General features: G+C 36.0%; 2 protein-coding genes across 4 annotated transcripts in view; both read right to left on the bottom strand.

Annotated features, from left to right (window-relative positions):
* The window catches only part of LOC107692654 (protein disulfide-isomerase), a 6,764-nt gene extending 3,060 nt beyond the window's left edge, over positions 1–3,704 (bottom strand). Inside the window, exons 1-6 of the mRNA XM_016491816.1 lie at positions 3,521–3,704; positions 2,764–2,970; positions 2,494–2,627; positions 959–1,096; positions 731–838; positions 508–633 (exon numbers count right to left, since the gene is read on the bottom strand). Of these exons, the coding sequence (XP_016347302.1) occupies positions 508–633; positions 731–838; positions 959–1,096; positions 2,494–2,627; positions 2,764–2,970; positions 3,521–3,680 (873 nt within the window). The 5' untranslated portion in view covers positions 3,681–3,704. The remainder of the gene's footprint in view (positions 1–507; positions 634–730; positions 839–958; positions 1,097–2,493; positions 2,628–2,763; positions 2,971–3,520) is intronic.
* Positions 3,705–4,854: 1,150 nt separating this feature from the next.
* ubn1 (ubinuclein 1) lies at positions 4,855–17,289 on the bottom strand. 3 transcript variants are annotated; one of them, XM_016491812.1, is made up of 18 exons: positions 16,894–17,289; positions 15,584–15,887; positions 15,006–15,107; positions 14,703–14,801; positions 14,461–14,601; positions 14,213–14,310; positions 13,644–14,067; positions 13,492–13,562; positions 13,254–13,383; positions 11,566–11,684; positions 11,313–11,426; positions 10,982–11,125; positions 10,410–10,481; positions 10,183–10,222; positions 9,606–10,061; positions 8,425–8,662; positions 7,966–8,064; positions 4,855–5,670 (listed from the first exon to the last, which is right to left on the bottom strand). In XM_016491812.1, exons 2-18 carry the CDS (start codon positions 15,815–15,817, stop codon positions 5,618–5,620), a joined length of 2,634 nt encoding a protein of 877 aa, XP_016347298.1. In that variant the 5' UTR covers positions 15,818–15,887; positions 16,894–17,289; the 3' UTR covers positions 4,855–5,617. The 3 variants fall into 3 exon arrangements, with proteins under 3 accessions (XP_016347298.1, XP_016347299.1, XP_016347300.1); XM_016491813.1 differs by lacking the exon at positions 7,966–8,064 and having other exon boundaries at positions 8,386–8,662; XM_016491814.1 differs by lacking the exon at positions 7,966–8,064 and having other exon boundaries at positions 4,856–5,670.
* Positions 17,290–18,836: the final 1,547 nt, after the last annotated feature.

Below are 18,836 nucleotides of genomic sequence, written 5' to 3'. Positions count from 1 at the left end.
ATAGAAGGTGCACAGTGTCATTCACACAAACACTAAACACCATCATGGTAACACACATGATACTGAAATAATGCAATAAACATTAATTTAACAACATTAGATGTAAGATAAAACACTAATGTACACAACTGATAAGGAAAAACTAAGAAGAAACAGTTATTTCAACGAAAAAACTAAATATGAAGTGTCATGCAGGGAATTCTGGGAGTGTCAATTTACAGTTTTTCACTGTTAATTATACAATGGCTTTTTCTTTTTCACTGTAATTTTACTGTAAAATTACATTAAATGTAATTACAGTTATTCACTGTATATAGTATGGAAACGTACTGATAACCAATTAACAGGTTTTTATTGTAGCATTTTTACAGTCTTTTACTGTTAAAATCACAATCATTTTTTACAGTGTACAGCATTTCTGTGGATATTTCTATTGTTGACATTAATGTGTACCATAATTCTATTTTATTTTGCAGTACTGGATTTGGATTTGGATTTGGCACTGACCTTCCCTCTGAGCTTTCCCGCAGTGGTTTTAAAAGCTTGGTATATCTCTTCGAATCCTTCCTCAGTCTTATTAATAAACAGAAGAAAATGGTTCAACACCTCTGAGTTCAGGATCTTAGATGCTGTCTGGAAGGAACCCATAAAGGAAAGAGGTTTGTTTATTTTTATACATCTACTATATGTCATAATGCCTATATATTAAAATATAGATAAATAAGGTTACCATGCCATTGTACTCGGTCACAAGCTCCATCTCATACAGTCTGATGAATTGAACAAGATCATTCTTCACTGTGCCGCTTCCCATCTCAAACTGCTTGTCAGGTTCAGACTAAAGAAAATTATGTACATGGATGAGACAATTCATCATGTACTGTAAAAAGAAGCCAACTTATTGTTTTTTAGTACATTTTAGTAATATGTGGGGGGAAATGTAGAGTGAAATTCTTACCTTCCTGATGAGAAGAACAGTATCTCCACTGATCTCATACTTGCGGAAGATCTCATCATGTCCTGTTACTCCAAAGGCCAGGTCAGCAATGTTAGCGGCTGTTTCATAAAACACTTTCACTATACCTTCCTCAAGATCCTGATGTGTATAAAGAATGACGAGCATCATTAATAATACAACAATACAAAAAAACATCTTTGTGGTACATGTCCTTCCTTTGAACTGATTCTTTTGAAATAATTTGATCAAATTTGCAAAACATTTTTCAAGATATTTTAATGCTTTAAAAATATTCAGTTATGCCTGATTCATGAATGATTCCTTTATTGAAATTATTCTTTTGCAATATTTTTATCAAATTCACAAAATGTTTGTAAAGACGTTTAAAGGGTTAGTTCACCCAAAAATGAAAATTACTTTACTTACTTTACTTTTAGTCATTTAGCAGACGCCTTTATCCAAAGCGACTTACAAATAAGAAAAAGTAATTAAAACTAAAAGCTAAAACTCTATAAATATTATATATATCGCGGCTCCGGGGGGTGAACAAAGGCCTCCTGTAGCGAATCGATGCGTTTTTGTAAGAAAAATAACCATATTTTAAACGTAATAATTTAATCTAGCTTGCACTCACTGTTGTAAATGGAAGCAGTTCCGGGCGGATGACGTAAGACGTCGGCGTTGCGCATGGTCACTTCTTTTGGACTGATGCACTGCAACACCTGCTGACTGCCATTAAACAGCTTGGAAGATTAAAGTCAATTTTTTATATAACTCTGATTGGATTAATCTGAAAGAAGGAAGTCATACGCCTAGGATGGCTTGAGGGTGAGTAAATAATGGGCTAATTTTCATTTTTGGTTGAACTATCCTTTTAACGCTGTAAAACAGGTTGACTGATTCATTAATGAATCCTTCATTTGAAGTGTTTCTTTTAAAATAATTTAATAAAATTAGCAAAACATTCATAATGATGTTTTAATGCTTTAAAAATCTTTAGTTATGACTGAATATTGAATGAATCATTCATTTCCACAGATTCTGTTAAAATAATTTGATCAAATTTGCAAAACTATTTGCAAATCACTCTGCTCTAAGAGAAAAACTCGTTTTCCTGTTTTTGACCAGAATAATTACTGAAAAACATGATAAATAAGATTTAATTAATTCGTTTTTTTTTAATTGGCAACAAAATTTTATTGACACTTTAAAATATCAATAATTATTTAAATGGAAAAACTACTGAACAACAGGTCAAGAAAACATCTTTAGTTATGGCTGAATCATTTCAACTGAAATAATTTGATCAATTTTCCAAAACAACTACAAATCATTCCACTGTAAGAAAAAAACATTATATATATCAGTATTTAACTAAAATGCATTTTTTTCGACAAAAATAAAACATGAAGCCTTACAGGACTTCTGCAAACACTTGACTATGTCTCAAATTAATCTATGAAGCTGAAAATATTTTTTTCACTGAAAATAACTAGGTAAAATGACAGATTCACTAAAACAAATGGCTGAGTTACCTTAAATAATCCCAGCACAACAAGCTCATCTTCACCTATAAATTTGTCCAGCTGTGTGAGATTACTGATGATGTCAGCGCTTGGCCCTTTTCTTCTTTTAAGCCATGTTATTATAGAAGTGGAGCTCTTAAGAACTGGGGGTGGAGCCACACAACAAACATTATGGAATACTGATCCTAAAAGGGACTCATCCCTGTATTTGAGTTTGGAAAGGCACAAGGGTCAGTAAATAAGGACAGAAAGTTGTCAGTGCACATATTTCAATATTACCAGGACAGTACACAGGGTTGTTCTTGTCTCCAGACAGGTACAGCCGTAGTGATGGCATTATTGTGACGTTAAGGGATGCAGCAAGATCTTTTTCCTTTTTCACATCCACTCCTCCCAGTCTCACATCAGACTCTGCTTCCTTCAGTGCACCGGCTGCTTCTCTAAACTCAAGGATGGAGCCAAGGGACTGGCCAGAAAGAGGCGCATCTACAGCAGGTACAAGAAAAAGCTGCAACAGTTTATTCCTTGTTGCAAATACGCACTATAAATGTACAAAAGAGCATTTTGTTGTAGTCCCAGACGTGTTGACTCTAATTTGCCTTCCAGTTTACTTCGTCTGTCTTCTTTATGCACTTGTGTCTTCATTAGTAAGTAAACAGTTATTCATCAGACACTTTTATCCAAAGCAACAAACAACCCCCCTTAAGTTAAATGATTGGCTCAAAGGCACAGTGGTGATAGCTCATGGTTCATTTCTTGTGGAGATCGAACCAGCAACTTTCCAATTACCAGCCCTAAATTCAAGCAGAACACCACGCCACCATTATTCATCTGGAGTAGGTTTGTTTCTTTGAAATTCATGTTAAAATCTCTGGGAAACCATCTGAGCAATCTTAATAAAGAAAAACAAGCATTACATTTTCAAAAAATGTAGCCTTCTGTTATACTTCGAGTTGAAGTATTGATTTATCACCTCATGGAGCTGGACTTATGACAGGAAAGCCATAAAAACACACATGCAAGAAGATATACTTACAGAAATGGACCAATAGCTGGTTGTGCTGTTTAAGAGCTCGTTCGAAATTGCTTTTTGTCAGCACTAGAACGTCTTTGTTCTCGAGGATTGCATCAGAATCGCTCTCCGCCAGAGCTTCGTGTAAATACACGCACAAGCACAACGTAACGTACACCTTCATACTGCCTTCAGAAGCTGAAACAGACTCTCTGACCTTTGAGTGTGTGAGAATGTATGAAGTGCTACATTAAAAGGCGTGTATCTATAGGTGATATCAGTGTGTACTTTGGCAATGGACCGTTTACAACCAATACAAAAAGAGATAAGTCTAACAGTCTGAGGGTGACAGAGAACAATACATTCTTGTGCTTTGCGCACAAATCCCTGCAGTAGGCCTACACATGGCAAAGGTGTCACACTAAAGTTTGAACTCCATTAAGACTGTAAACATCAGTGACCTAGACAAATCTGTGAAAAGAGGTCACTGTTCATTAAAAGTCAGTGTTACTGTTAGCTGTATGTCTGATACTGAAACAAAATGATTTCTAAAATACAGCAGAGGCATTTAGACATCACCAGAAGGAAATTTGGGTAACATTAAAGCCATTCTGTGTGAAATAAAGAGGGTGACGGATTTTGGGAATCTGTAATGCTGCCTTGTCAGATTTGGTGACCTTGCTGTAGGCCTATGTCTGTTACTGTTCACATCTGAATAAACTGAACAACTAACCCCAGAACTTTTACTCATAAATCGAAATTCTATATTCTAAAATAGCCCAACCATAGTGAATTATTAAGATAACCCAAGCTAATATTTTAACTATATAAACTAAATTTGAAATACTAAAACTTTAGTTCTGCTCAATTGGTCGCAGTGGCCAGATTAACATTTAAATGCTACTTGACTGAAGCAGCACATTTTTCTAAGAGTCTTCAGCATATCTGCATATTTAATTAAGGATTAATTTATCTGATTCGATTCTTGGAAATGCATTAAACATCTGCTTTGGTCAGTGTATCAGTTGTCTTTAAAGTTTTCATTATAATTTTTCAGGTTACTTTTGTTAAAATGTTGCAACTAGTGTATGGTTTCAGAAAAGTTCAGTCAGTATCTCACCTCATTTCTTCAGCAGAGGTCACATACTGTATAGAGGTAATTAAACAACAGCAATTTAACATCAGTTTTGCTGAGCTTTTTTCCCAACTTTGCATAGACATGAAATGAGGCTTGACAAGACAGTATTCACTCTCAACATTCATATGTACAAAAATGTAGAGGAAAAAAAAAGGCTACAAAACAAAAAAATCTGACCTCCAACAATACAATGTCAACAATAGAATATTTTAGGAAACTTTATTTCCACATTATACCTTCAAATATTTTTTCAGTATGTTCAAAAACAAAAGTTAGTGCACTGTTTAAGCGGCCACTGTACTTAAACAGCCCTGAGATCATTACACTGGCATCATTTGGATTACCCAGTCCAACAACAACAACAAAACAAGAAAAAGTGCAGTCTCTGGCTTCGACTATTACAACAGATTCTGAGCTCCTTTACATTTTCATTGCAAACATGTATTTGAAAATAACACTGTAGTGTGGAAACCCACACCACCTGGAATTGAATATCGTTCGTTTCATTTCATAAATAAGTTAGGATTGTGGATCTTCACTGGTAGATCACCTCTACGAGAGAGAAATGGCAATTAAGAAGGTATATGAATACAGAAGAATTTACTCAAGTATCCGCCTTAGAAGTTGAAAGTAAGTGCATTACAAGTGCATATCACTGCACTGAGGTCACGTGGCTGGTCATATCATTCAAATTATAATCAATACTGTGAAAAACAAAAAGACTTAAATTATAGTCCTTACATCCATTCTCAATAAGTGCGTTTTTTCTCTCCATATCATTCCAAAAGCATTTTTTCTCCAAAAGCATTCGTTTTGAAAGAGATTTGATTCTAAAATATACAAACGAGATGTCTCCTAATCTGCTCTTTTAAATTAGAATTCAAATCAATGTTCAGTCATATCAGCTCCGTCTTCATAATCTTACGAAAAGTAACAAAGTTTGCTTTAGGTATCAGCCATCTTTCATTTCATTCTAATGGGCATTAATGTAGTTTTCTCCGAGCGTTTAGACCATCTGTGTGGATCTGGCTTCCATCTGTCATAAAAACAAAATGTTATTTTATCTCTCAAAATAACACTAATGTGATTGTTCAATGTAATGCTGGCTTAATTTAACCAATCAACATGAAACGACACTCGTGACCCATTTTACTTCCATAATTTCACAATTCTTTCATATGACAGAATATTTCATAATTTAAAATATGGCCCTTAAATTAATTTCATGTTGATTTTAAAACACTACAAAACTAGAACAATGACATCATATAGTCTAGTTTATGATAAAAAAAAAGGAAATTAATGGTTTATTTTTCTAACCAAATGGTGTCCCTTTGTATTTGTCAACTATAACATTAAAAAAAATTATTTATTAATTAACTACAGTGCTCTCCACTAATATTGGCACCCTTGGTAAATAAGAGCAAATGCGGCTGTGAAAATATATCTGCATTGTTTATCCTTTTGATCTTTCATTCAAAAAATTTACAAAATTCGAACCTATCTGAAGTAAAACTATTGAAAGTGGGGGGGAAATCTCATTGTGAAATAAATGCTTTCTCTAGTTCATCTTGGCCACAATTATTGGCACCCAATTCTTCCCAAGATAACAGTTCTGAGTTTTCTCCTATAATGCTTGATGAGTTTGGAGAACACCTGACAAGAGATCAGAGACCATTCCTTCATCCAGCATCTCTCCAGATCCTTCAGATTCACAGCTCCATGTTGGTGCTTCTTCTCTTCGGTTCACTCCACTCATTTTCTCTAGGGTTCAGAGCAGGGAACAGAGATGAGCATGGCAGAAGCTTGGTTTTGTTTTTGTGTTGTTTTTGATGTTTGTTTTGGATCATTGTCCTAATGGAAGATCCAACCATGGCCCATTAGAAGATTTCTAACAGAGGCAGTCAGGTTTAGATTTTTTATCTGTTGCTATTTGATAGAATCCATGATGTCATGCATCTGAACAAGATGTCCAAGACCTCTGGCAGAAAAACAGGCCCACAACATTAAAGATCCAGCAGTAGATTTAACCATGGGCATGGGGTACTTTTTATCCCTGTTTGTACTAAACCCATCTGGTGGGTTTGCTGCCAAAAAGCTCTTTTTTTAGTTTCATCTGGACCATAGAAGCCAGTCCTGTTTGAAGTTCCAGTCGAGTCTGACAACTGAATATGCTGGAGTTTGTTTTTGGATGAGTCGAGGAGAATTTTTCTTGAAACCTTCCTGAACAACATGTGGTGATGTAGGGGCTGTTTGATATTTTTTTAGGCTTTCTGACCCCAAGATTCAACTAATCTGCAATTCTCCAGCTGTGATTCTTGTAGAGTCAGCATTAGGACGATATAGACACACATCCTGCAGATTTGTAACATCTTTAGTTGATTGGAACTTCTTAATTACTGCCCTGATGGTGGAAATGGGGATTTTCAATGCTTTAGCATTTCTTAGAGCCACTTTCTATTTTGTGAAGCTCAACAATCTTGTTCTGCACATCAGAACTATATTAATTGGTTTTACTCCTTGTGATGGATGATTAAGGGAATTTGACCTTTGTGTTCCTCATATTTATAATCCTGTGGCACAGGAAGTCATGGCTGGACAATTTCATGCTCCTAGTCACCCCGGTGTGCTAAAAAAAAAATTAAATATGAATGCAAATATACTTCAGAGATATTTTACTCATAAGAATGTCTAATTGTGGCCAACATGCATTGGAGAAAAACATTTATTTCATCATGAGATTTTCTACCCACTTTCAATTGTTTTACTTCAATGAAAGTTTAGAATTTTTGAGAATTTTTTGAATGAAAGATCAGAAAGATCAACGATGCAGATTTATTTTCACAGCTGCCTTTACTCATATTTACCAAGGGTGCCAATAGTAGTGGAGGGCACTGTATATGAAACACTAGAGATGATCAGCTAAACTAAAACTCAGACTCATGCATCACTGGTCACACTTCAAATAAAGGTACAAAGATAAACTCAAAACAGTCAGCTAAAGAAAAAGCAGGACCAAAAAAAAAAGATACATAAAGCAAGCAAACATCAAAACAAGAGCTGCACAATATTGGAAAAACTGACATTAAAATATTTAATTTAATTTATTTATTTATTTTGGAAAAACTTGAAAAATGTATTAAGATTGTTATAAATAAAATATTTAAATGAGAAATGTTGTAATAACAATACTGTAAAATATACTTTAAAAGTGTTTTATTTTTACCATTTTTATTTCAATATATTTTGCAGCCCTAATTAAGATGAACACGAACAATGTGAGGGTGTTTCAACTGTCCCTATGGGCTTTCCCAAAGGTGTGTAAATTTACCTAAACCAAAGAGCCATGGTGTTAAAGAATGAAGAGGAGCAGGAGAAGAAACGGGGACAGACAGAAGATGAAGCGTGCTAGAGCACAGCATGGAGTTACCTGAAATAGGAAAGAGAATAGGAGGAAGAAGAAAACACCAGGATGACAAATGTAACATTACAGCGATGGAGCAAAGTGCTTTAAACATCACACAAGAGTTGTGCTTCAGCTCATCCATTCTATCCATTGCACACAAAGACAAGAGTACAAAATCTTTGGTGTATATGAGACAGATTATGAATTTATTAAGCCCCTGTATGTAGTTAAAGGTGAAGTGTGTCATTTTGAAATGCTAGAATAGTTCCGGAATCAATTGTTTTGTGCAGTAATTGAAGCATAAATAACACACTCTACCTTTAAACAAACAGAGATGATGCTTACCAAGATCCATGGTTATTTTCAGGATCAATATCTGCTCACCGTGTGCGAGACCATGCTGGAAAGTTCCAGTTGCTGGGCCAGGAAAAACAGCTCCATTGCAGGCCTGAGGCTGTCCAGGGAGTTTGGTGCCAGGGCTGAGCCCAGGGAACGGGAGAGCATGCAGGGGGGCAAAGCTGGGTAAAACACCCAGCTGTACTGTGGTGGGGTAGGAGGATGGAAGGAGCGATAGAGAAGGAGTGGGAAGCGCTGGGTTTCCACAGGAGATCTCACCAGCTGCCTGAAGCACAAGCAAAGAAAAGTATTATTCAGTCCAGCTATAAACAAAAGCTTTAAAAACAAATCCTTTCCTTCTTAGGCTCCAAAGTAATTGACTAAACTTTTTGTTATTTATAATACTATATGCATTAAACTGAACAAAACTGACAGTAAACACATTTAAAATTTGTTACATAAGATTTTCAATAAATTTTGTTCTTTTGAACTTTCTATTCATTAAAAAGAATGTTTTAAAAAATTAAAGACAAAAATATTAAGCAGCACTATTTTCAACATTGATAACAAGTAATGTTCCATGAGCACCAAATCAGCATATTAGATTTCTGAAGAATTGTGTCAACGAAGACTGGAGTAATGATGTAGAAGATTGCACTTTAAGATACACAAGATATATTAAAATAGTTTTTTTTTTGTAATATATATATATATATATATATATATACTGTATATATATATTTTATCCAAAATAAGTTTGTTTACATAATATATGTGTTTGTACTGTATATTTATTTTGTATATATAAATACACACACATACAGCATATATTTTGAAAATATTTACATGTATATATTTATATTCATATAATTTATATCAAATATAAATATATTTAATATATAAACGTAACATTTTTCTTCAATATATACATGCGTGTGTGTGTATTTATATATACATAATAAATATACAAAGAACACACACATATATTATTTAAACAAAAACTTTTCTTTTGGATGTGATTAATCGCGATTAATCATTTGACAGCACTAATATATATATAATTATAATTACAAAGTTGCATTACAACTAAAAAAGATAATATCCCACATTGGACATGTTTAGATTAAATATTTAGGAAGGATTTTTATGATACCACAAATTATATGATCTACATCTAGGAAGCAACCAATGTGTGACTTTTTTTTGCATTTTTCTTTTAAATGACTTACTGCTGCCATAGAAACCGGTGTGTCACCCACTGAGGTTGTAGTGAGCAGCCTGGCCACTCCCTGCACCACCGATGGACAGTCACCCACAGCACCATCTGGTGGCGCCACCAGCGTCAGTTTTGGAGTCGCCCTCTCTCCAGTCTGGAGCCGCTTTGAATCTGAATCCATAACAGACCTGGTCCACATCATCTGGACTGACCCAGCTCCCTCTGCGGTCACTGGACTTCTCTGAGTGCTGGTATGATGGTTCTCAATCTTGTTACCTTCCTTGTGGTTCTGATTAGATGGATGGGTGGAGAAGGTGGTAGATGTTTGTGTGTTTGATGGCGTTTTGGCAGTGGTGCTCAGCGTGGCTTCAGGTTGCATGCTCACAGGTACACTCAGGCGTTTGCGTTTCAGTGCTGGTGAGCCCTGAATTTCTGGGTTATTCTTACTGTCCTCAGGGGCGGCGCTGACCTGTGCATTCAACATTTGAAAGAGCAAGGTTTAGGATCAGACTTCCACCTATATTTTCCTAATGAATGCAACATGCAAGAGTGTACTCTAAGGCTGGGGTTTGCAGTTTTCTCTGATGTACCTTTTTTAGTTTTGTTGTACCTATTGGCTTCTTCCTTGCTCTGTAAAATCAAGAAAAAGGGCAATTTATTAACATGAACTTTGGTTAAGTTTAAAGTATTAGACTAACAAGGTTCCACATGTTAATTTGTCTTTCTGATAACAGAAAAAATAATGAATAATTTTCCTCAGAAGGGTTGGATAAATACAGTATCTAGGAAGTGTGTAGTAGTGTAGAATCATACTTACACAACACCAGTGATGTGGCCATGTGCTTTTCGGGTTTCTATAAGCAGAATTCTATTAAGAACAGGACAGAAACTTATAAAATTATTAATAACGATTAACCCCAAGCAAGGTTTCATGCCTATTAAGGTCTGAACACTGATGGTTGAGTTATTTGCTTATCTGATAAGCAAAAGATCTGATTTTTAATGCAGTTTTTACTGCTTTAAATTAATCAAAAGTGACAGTAAAGACATTATACAAATGCTGTTCATTTGAACTTTCTATTCACAGAATCCTGAAAAAATGTATGACGGTTTCCACAAAAATATTAGGCAGCACAACTGTTTTTAACATTAATAATAAGAATTCTTGAGCAGCAAATCAGCATATTAGAATGATTTCTGAAGGATCATGTGACACTGAAGACTGGAGTAATGATGCTGAAAACTAAGCTTTCAGTGTTTAAGAGCAACAGACATGTTTATTGTGAATTACTTGTCACTTGTAAATATAAATGATGAACAACTTAACTTGGCCCTAGAGATTTCACTTATGTCCAAAATTTCAGAGTATGAATAATTTGCTTTGTATACCTGGATTGCATCCATCCTTTAGGCCAAAGTGGTTTAACATCAGCCTCTAGGAATGCTTTCAGATACTCTTCCAAACTAGAGCATGTGGGCGACTCCGAATCATAAATAATCATCTTCAAATTGACAATCTCAAAGAGCAACTCCCTGTAAAAGTCCATACAGTGATATTTGTTTATACAGATAAGTGCTTACATAATTGAATAATACTTCATTTTATTACAAGTTCTGGTATTCATTCAATTCAAAGATTATGTAATGAGAATGTACAGCATTTACTAGTAGCAATCAAGAGAGCTTTAATAATCATGCGCACGCACACAAGAGACCCGACCTGATCTCTTCATTCCATCTGAACCTCTTGCGAGGTCCAAACACTCGTTTTCCACTCCTCTCCTCTTCTTCTTCATCAGAGCCATCAATCCCCCTCTCTTTCTCAGCCTCGAGTCTTAAAACACAAAAAGAACATACAAATCAAACCGAAGTTGCATTCTAATAGAAAACTGCAAACCAATTAAAAAGTCAGTAAAAATACAGTGATACAGTGAAAGTGATCGAGGTTTTACGCATTAAGAATGGCTGATTACTTGGCAGCTCTGGCTTCAGAGTGAGCTTGGCAGTGATTCTGGAAACGGGTGATCTGTTCTGGCATGGACCTGGCAACCGCATTCTCTAGCTTCTTCAGCAGCTCCCGCAGCTGTTCATCCTAATAACACACATAACCAACACATTAAGCTTACAGAGACATTAAACTGGATTTCAGTTACACACACACACACACAACCATTTAAAGGGGTCCTATTATGCTCTTTACTTTTATTTTGTTTTGGGGGTGTACTAGAACAGGCTCTCATACTAGGTTGTTCGAAAAACACATTATTTTTCACATATTTTACATTATTACAACACCTCTCTCCCCAGTCTGGCATGAACGGATCGAATAGTTCCTGTATCAAATGAAGGCCCACCTTCTGCAATACGAAATGTGCTGTGATTGGTTATCTGGGCCAGTGCGTGTTGTGATTGGCAGCACTGGGCGCCTGGTCGGGAAATGTCATGCCCCTTACCATAGCCGCCTGCGAGCTTCAGTGTAAATATTGCGTCAAAATCAAATCAATTTGAGCACGATTTAAACCCGGATGATTGTAACCACTCTAAGTTCGTCTGCCTTGGGAAAGCTAGCGTGTCTCCGACATAGTGATAACACTCGTTGCCTTCTCTAGTGCAGCTCAACCAGGTCTCGTCCCATTCGTCGATATTTGTGATATCACAAATCCCGGATAATATGCGTTGTAGTCCAAACGAGTCGTTCGTTGTATTTTTTGAAAAGTGATTTCTGTTAAATAAAACATCTCCTGAATTGGACTTTGAGCTTTGTAACTTCGCAGATCTTTTTTATGCTCAAAGAGCAACATTACAGACTAACTAAAGTTGAAAAAGTGAAAAAGCATAATACGACCCCTTTAAATGTTTAGGGTTGGTAAATAAATTTTTTTTTTTGAAAGTAGTCTCTTATGCTCACCAAGGCTATATTTATTTAATCAAAAATAAAGAGAGACAGTACTATAGTGAAATAACATTACAATTTAAAATAACTTTTATATTTGAAATATATATATATATAATTTATTTATTTATTTAGTCATTTAGCAGACGCTTTTATCCATATTTATACATATATATATATATATATATATACACACACATATATGTGTGTGTGTGTGTGTGTATATATATATATATACACATTTTTAATTAATCCTGTCATGCAAAGCTTTTTTTCAGCATCATTACTTTTTTTTTCAGTGTCACATGATCCTTCAGAATTCTAATAAGCCGATTTGCTGCTTGAGAAACATTTCTTATTATTATCGATGTTGAAAACAGCTTAATATTTTAGTAGAAATGTGAGTTTTTTCAAGATTCTTTGATGAATAGAAAGTTCAAGAGAACAACATTTATATGAAATAGAAATCTCTTGTATTTTTTTTTTTACTTTTGTACTGTCACGACTCACTTTTCAATTCAGTGCATCCTTGCTAACTAAAAGTATTAATTTCTTTAAAAAAAAGTTATTGACCTAAAAAAAAAATATTTAAAAATATTTAAAAAAACTATTTTAATTCATTTTGATTAATTATGATCAAAGTTAAAGATTTTGGATTAAACTGCACTGATGGATCATGTAAAATAAGACCAGGAACAAGAAAGGAATTAAGTAAGTAGAGTCATGTCACTATGCTGAAGGGTCATGCAGTTTTGTACGTTCACAGACCTGCTGTAGACTGTGGAGTTTTTTGGCTCTTTTAACCAGAGTGCCTTTGCTGCAGGACAGCTGTGATGCCAAGTATGAGAAGATTCTGGAGCGCACTTTCCCACTAAGCTGGTTAGAGTTCACCTCCACACTGAACATACAAAGAGAAAGAATCAATACAAGATAGTACATTGGCTTAAAATACAAAGTATGCTTTGCAAAATGTTACCTGTTATATAATAAATGTAATGTAACCTACTCTAGTAGAACACTGTTGAGTTCTGAAGAAAAAATTTCCATCTGGTTTTGTCCTTCAATTTCCTTAACAGCCTAAAGAACAAAATAAGTAATGCATGAGAATAAGTTGCATATTCCTGCAAACTACTCTAAAGTAGCAAGAGCAAATTATACCTGGGAAAGTTCCTTAATGTGTTGCTCTAATGTAGGTGGCAGACCATCGGGAAGTAATGAAGTGGGTTTCTCAGTGACGGACACTACCAGAGCCTCTCCGTTATCTTCTAGGCTCGGAGAACAGATGTTCTGCGGCTCCCCTAAGAGTCTATCTAAGTCAAAGTCTTGCTCTGCTGCTTTGACCGCCTGAAGGAGGTCATCTGCACTGGCAGAACCAATGAGTGTGAGAAGAGGGTCAGCTGATATGGGCGGTTCTTGAACCTCAGCTTGCACGGTGCCATTGAGAGCATGCCAATCTCTCTCTCTAGCGTTGAACATCTGCAGCTGCTGAAGCTTTTCCTTGTGGAACTTCTTCAGCATCTTATCGATACTTAGCGGCTTCTTGTTTTTCTTCTTCTTTGCAGATGATTTGTCTGGCGGGGTGCTGAGAAGAAGGAGAAAGCAAACAATGAAAGAAGATTGATTTAAGAAAAAATCAATGAAAACTACGATTATTTCTAAAGGATGCTGTGAAAAATGTAAGTATTCTTAAGAGTAGTAAACATTGTAATCTATCCAGCAGCAAAAACCTTTTTCTGGCTTCCTCCTCTTCCTTCCTAGTAAGCATGTCTTCCTCTTTCTTTTTCTTCCCAATCTTCTTGTCTTTTCCTTGCTTAAGCTTTCGTTTCTGAGAAAGGAATCAGACCAAATAAGATATAATAATGCATGGTGACAAATGAACGCGTTCATGTCTTAAACAATCTTTTGCATACAGCTGAAAAAAATAAAAACTGTACACAACAAACTGGCACTGCCATTTTTGCAAGAAAGGACACACCTTCGATTTAAAACCGCTGTCCTCACAATCATTCTCGTTCTCCTCTCCTTCATCAAAGGCTGGCCGGAACTGCAGAGTTCCAGAGTTGATGTAGAAGCCTCCGTATCTGGTGGTGAGACAAGCTGGGACAAGCTCATCATACTGCGGCATGCAGAGATAAGGAAGACTTGAGTAAAACATTCATGTGTTCTATAAATGGAATAATTTTATATAGGTGGTGTTATCATCTGGCCTGAATTTACAGCCTCAGAGTTGTCAATGAATGAATCAGATTCATCGTAACCAAAGCCCATATCCACCAGATCCTGTAACCTGTCTTTTTTTCTTTTGCCAGCTCCACCCTAAACAAGAAAATGGTGGATATTAATGTATAGCTTTAAACACGCACACACAAATCACTAAATTTGACATATATGCTTAATCCTGTTGAATCACACCATATGCATATACAAGTGCAGTGAGCTTTGAAATGTACTTTGTTTCCACTCTCCACAGCACTAACATGATGAAGCTAGAAATATAATCTTGGCAGAATTCATACTCACGTATTTTGCGTCAAACTTTTTTGCAAGCGCCTCCAGTTCATCTCTCTCCTTGTCCTCCACCGCTTCATCTAATGTTTGTGGTTTCTTTTTCTCAGCGGTTTCCTTAAAATGAGAAAACGAGACTGATTTTCCTAAATCCACCAGAACTGGTTTAATCCTCAAGGACTTGTCAGGCAAATTGACTAAAAACTCGAAAAAGCTATTAAAAACCAATTTAACTGAATACTGTAACATACACATATCAGTTGCTGAATTCACAGTTAGATAACTATATATAGGCCTACATATTAAAAATGTAATTTAATTCTAAATGTAAACAACAAGGTAGATGCTTACTTTGACACCACTGCTAACACTTCTGGATCAAAAGAAATTTTCTAAGTAAGTATTTAACTTGTGACTATTTCCCCACAAAATTCAGAAATGTTTTGATTGAAAATTATTAAATACAAACTCAGAGCATTTATATTTTGCAGTATTTCTGTTCTTGCATATTCGCAAACAGTTTTGAAATTTTGCTTATATTGCCTAAAAATTAAATTCAGAAAATACATCAGTGTCAAATAATGCTTGTTTACTTTTGCGCGGATCAAATCCGGGTAGCTAAACTCCGGGCAGCGTTGTTCATCCGACTCGAAGAGATTTAATTCCACTCTTGTTGCAGGATGCGGAGGTGGTGGCGATCCAACCGCTGGCGCCGGTGCAGGTAAACCCTGTTTGACAGGCTGGTCACTGGCATTGGGGACGGTGGGAAGAGGAAAGCGTGCATTGCTTGAGAGTGTGGTGAACTGAATTCTTCTTGGAGCAGCCATTGCTCAGACCGACAGCAATACTACACGATTCTTCCCGAACAGGTGCGCGTTTGGTTGATTAATTATGAACCTGTGAAGCCAATTGAAGTAAGTGTTACTTTCCGTCCTTAAAAGGGACGTGAGCGCACGCAGCGTTTACCCCATGCTCCTGGAGGCCTGCACTTGACAAATCGCACGTTTCAACTGACAAAACCTTTTCAGGTCTGGAGTAACGACGAAGGGAAGTAAATAACGTTTTGGTTGCCGTTATGTTTTGTAGAATAGGCTATTTTTCTTTTTTAGGCGACGCAAAACATCAATAACGTGTTTTGAAAACGAAACTTGACCAAACGCACCTTGGTTTTTGTACTGATTCAAAAACATAGTGAAAATACAAAAATAAACAACCACTTTACACTACATTTGTCGGGTTTTTTTTTTTTTTTTACACTTTTGATAATATGTGCCGACATCAACTACCAAAAATGTACCAACTACCAAAAATGTAACATACGTAAATTATTTAAAACTGAAGAAAGCCACTTTTGTGTTTTGTTTTGTTTTGACCTCACGAGAAACTATCAACCACTTCTACAGATTAAACCGCATATGAAAGTAGGCTAGATGTTAGCCCACAATACAGGTACGAAGTCTTAAAAAAAAAAAGCGCACGTATTACTAATATGTTTTTTGATAATATAACTTTAAAACTTGTGACCTATTATTCTAACTTGTGACCTATTGTTCTATACGTCTCCCCCTGTTTATTTGGTAAACTCTTTACTTTGAAAGATGTAGGCCTGTGGCAAAACATTTTATAACGACGTACTATATAATACCAGATTAAATGTGATGTTGAGGTTTTTTTAAAACGTCGCGTGACGCCATGACGCAACTGCGGCGTAGTGGAAATATACGATAAAACCCTTAGCACAAAATATTTACGACTTAATACATTTTAGAGCGTAGTTATGCTTGCTGGGGCGCTAGCGGGTAGCTATAGCTATCTGTGTGTTTTACAAAATGTCTTCTGGAACCGGTTTGGGAAACTACTGATAGACACCGCATCTGTAGAAAAAGCTAGAAATAAAACATACCACGGATGTTTATCCATGTCATGTAATGGTGAATCGTTGATATGCTGTCTTGTATGGCATGTTCTGATGAATTCTCCAACATCCAGTCTCTTCGAACGCGTTCGTTTCATTCTATCTCCGCGGCCCTCGGTGAATCGCGCAGCCGTTCTCACGACGATAGTCGAATACTCTCCATAAAGCATTCGCTTGAGTTATCATGGCAATGGAGAATTGTCGTTTTCAGAATGCAAAGCGCAAATAGGAGACAGTCGGTTTGTATCTCCAATATGGATTGGTCGATGGTTCACCTTGGCGATCACAAGCCTTTGTGTTCGATGTAGTATTGACGATCAATTATATTATATTATAATATAATACATTTTTACTAGAGAAATTTAATCACTGATATGGACACCCACAACTATTTCCAAAATCACCGTTCACTGCTCTCATTGGACGGACCACTGACTAGTCAGTCTAGTCATCATCATCCTGCGCCTGAATTTTTCATTAGGAGAGGAACATTATTGTACTGTTACATTAATCATGTTGTCTCACGTTTTTACTGTTAAACTGATGTATACTAACAGGTGAGGTTGGAGAACAATAGCATACTAATAGACTGTTACTGCTGAGTTTATGAAATCCTCCTTTTCTCAATTGCCATATCTCCATTATAAATCTCGTAACCAACACGGCATCATGTAATGCTCTTAACCTAACATTTAAGCCTAATTGTACGCTACTTGTAGCCTATTTATATAATGGCTGCAGTGCTATCGTGCAAAAGCAACACAGTGGCGCTGGCCATGGTACTGAATGGATATTATCAGTTTATGTAGGCCACTGAAGTTAAGATATTCACCACTAAATACTTCCAGATAAGACTGCTAAATACATGCACTGCAAGTATAAGGATATGCACTGCAATATAAACTGTATTTATATGTAGTGTTTGAAGTGGTTATGGTCTAAGATGCTGTTTCACTCAAAGAGAAGTAGCTGTCTCTCTATCTTTAAATATTCTAATTTTACGATTTGAAGAATATGAAAACGAATTGTTGAATAAAGTCGATCTTTTTTTTTTCTTTTGCACACAAAAAGTATTCTCGTAGCGTCGTATAATTGCGGATGAACCACTGATGTCACATGGATTATTTTACAGATCTCCTTGCCACGTTTCTGGACTTGAGAACATTTCAGTTGCGTTGCTGTCTATGCAGGGTCAGACAGCTCTCAGATTCCATCAAAAATATCTTAATTTGTGTTCTGAAAGATGAACGAAGGTCTTACGGGTTTGAAACGGAATGAGGGTGAGTAATTAATGACAGAATTTTCATTTTTGGGTGAACTAACCCTTTAATTAAGAAAACGCTTTTAGTTTCAAGCCTCTGCTGTTTGGTTGTGAAGGTGACCAGTAGATGGCAGCAGATTTCTTAAAGCCGAATGGAATTGGTTGTTCAACTGCTAATTTGGGCTGTGGGTGTCAGAATACATACAGATAAAGTCTGTGAAAATTACTTGATCATTACCAGATAAAATTGAGTACTTTTAAATGGTTGTAATTGTTTTTTTTTTTAGGATAATTCAAAAACAGTGACTTTTAAAGAGAAACTGACATATTGACAGGTTCTGAATTCCAAATAATAAAGATCATCTGAACCTGAGGTCATGCTTTGCAACAGCCAATGACAGAAATGTGTGGAGACACTTTCTGCATCTTAATAAGGATTTCTGTGGAAGTGTTTTGCTTAATATAGTGCAATAGTTCTCAATTCTGGTCCAGGACTGCATATTTTGCACTTCTCAAACCCTTTTTGTTGAGGGGAGAAACTTTTGTTGTGGTTGCACACCTGATTCATCATCACCACCAACCAGTGTCTGTCTCTCTAATATACTATGATATGAATGATAGACAAGATCGGTTTAAAGCGTCAAGTCTTTTCACGCAGATTGAACATGCA

Source organism: Sinocyclocheilus anshuiensis, unplaced genomic scaffold (assembly GCF_001515605.1).
Source record: "Sinocyclocheilus anshuiensis isolate Anshui unplaced genomic scaffold, SAMN03320099.WGS_v1.1 scaffold50, whole genome shotgun sequence".
In the NCBI taxonomy this organism is placed as follows: Eukaryota; Metazoa; Chordata; class Actinopteri; order Cypriniformes; family Cyprinidae; genus Sinocyclocheilus; species Sinocyclocheilus anshuiensis.
The sequence above is the reverse complement of the archived record's forward strand: the minus strand, read 5'-3'. Positions and strand labels throughout refer to the sequence as shown.

Bases quoted from the DNA above. Each gene is read 5' to 3' on its own strand.
- ubn1 (XM_016491812.1), bottom strand. From the start codon at position 15,817: ATGGCTGCTCCAAGAAGAATTCAGTTCACCACACTCTCAAGCAATGCA. The intron at 11,126-11,312 runs GTCGGGTCTCTT...GGACTTTTACAG, and splicing joins AGATGGAATGAAGAGATCAG to GGAGTTGCTCTTTGAGATTG. The intron at 10,062-10,182 runs GTACATCAGAGA...TTGAATGCACAG, and splicing joins GTACAACAAAACTAAAAAAG to GTCAGCGCCGCCCCTGAGGA.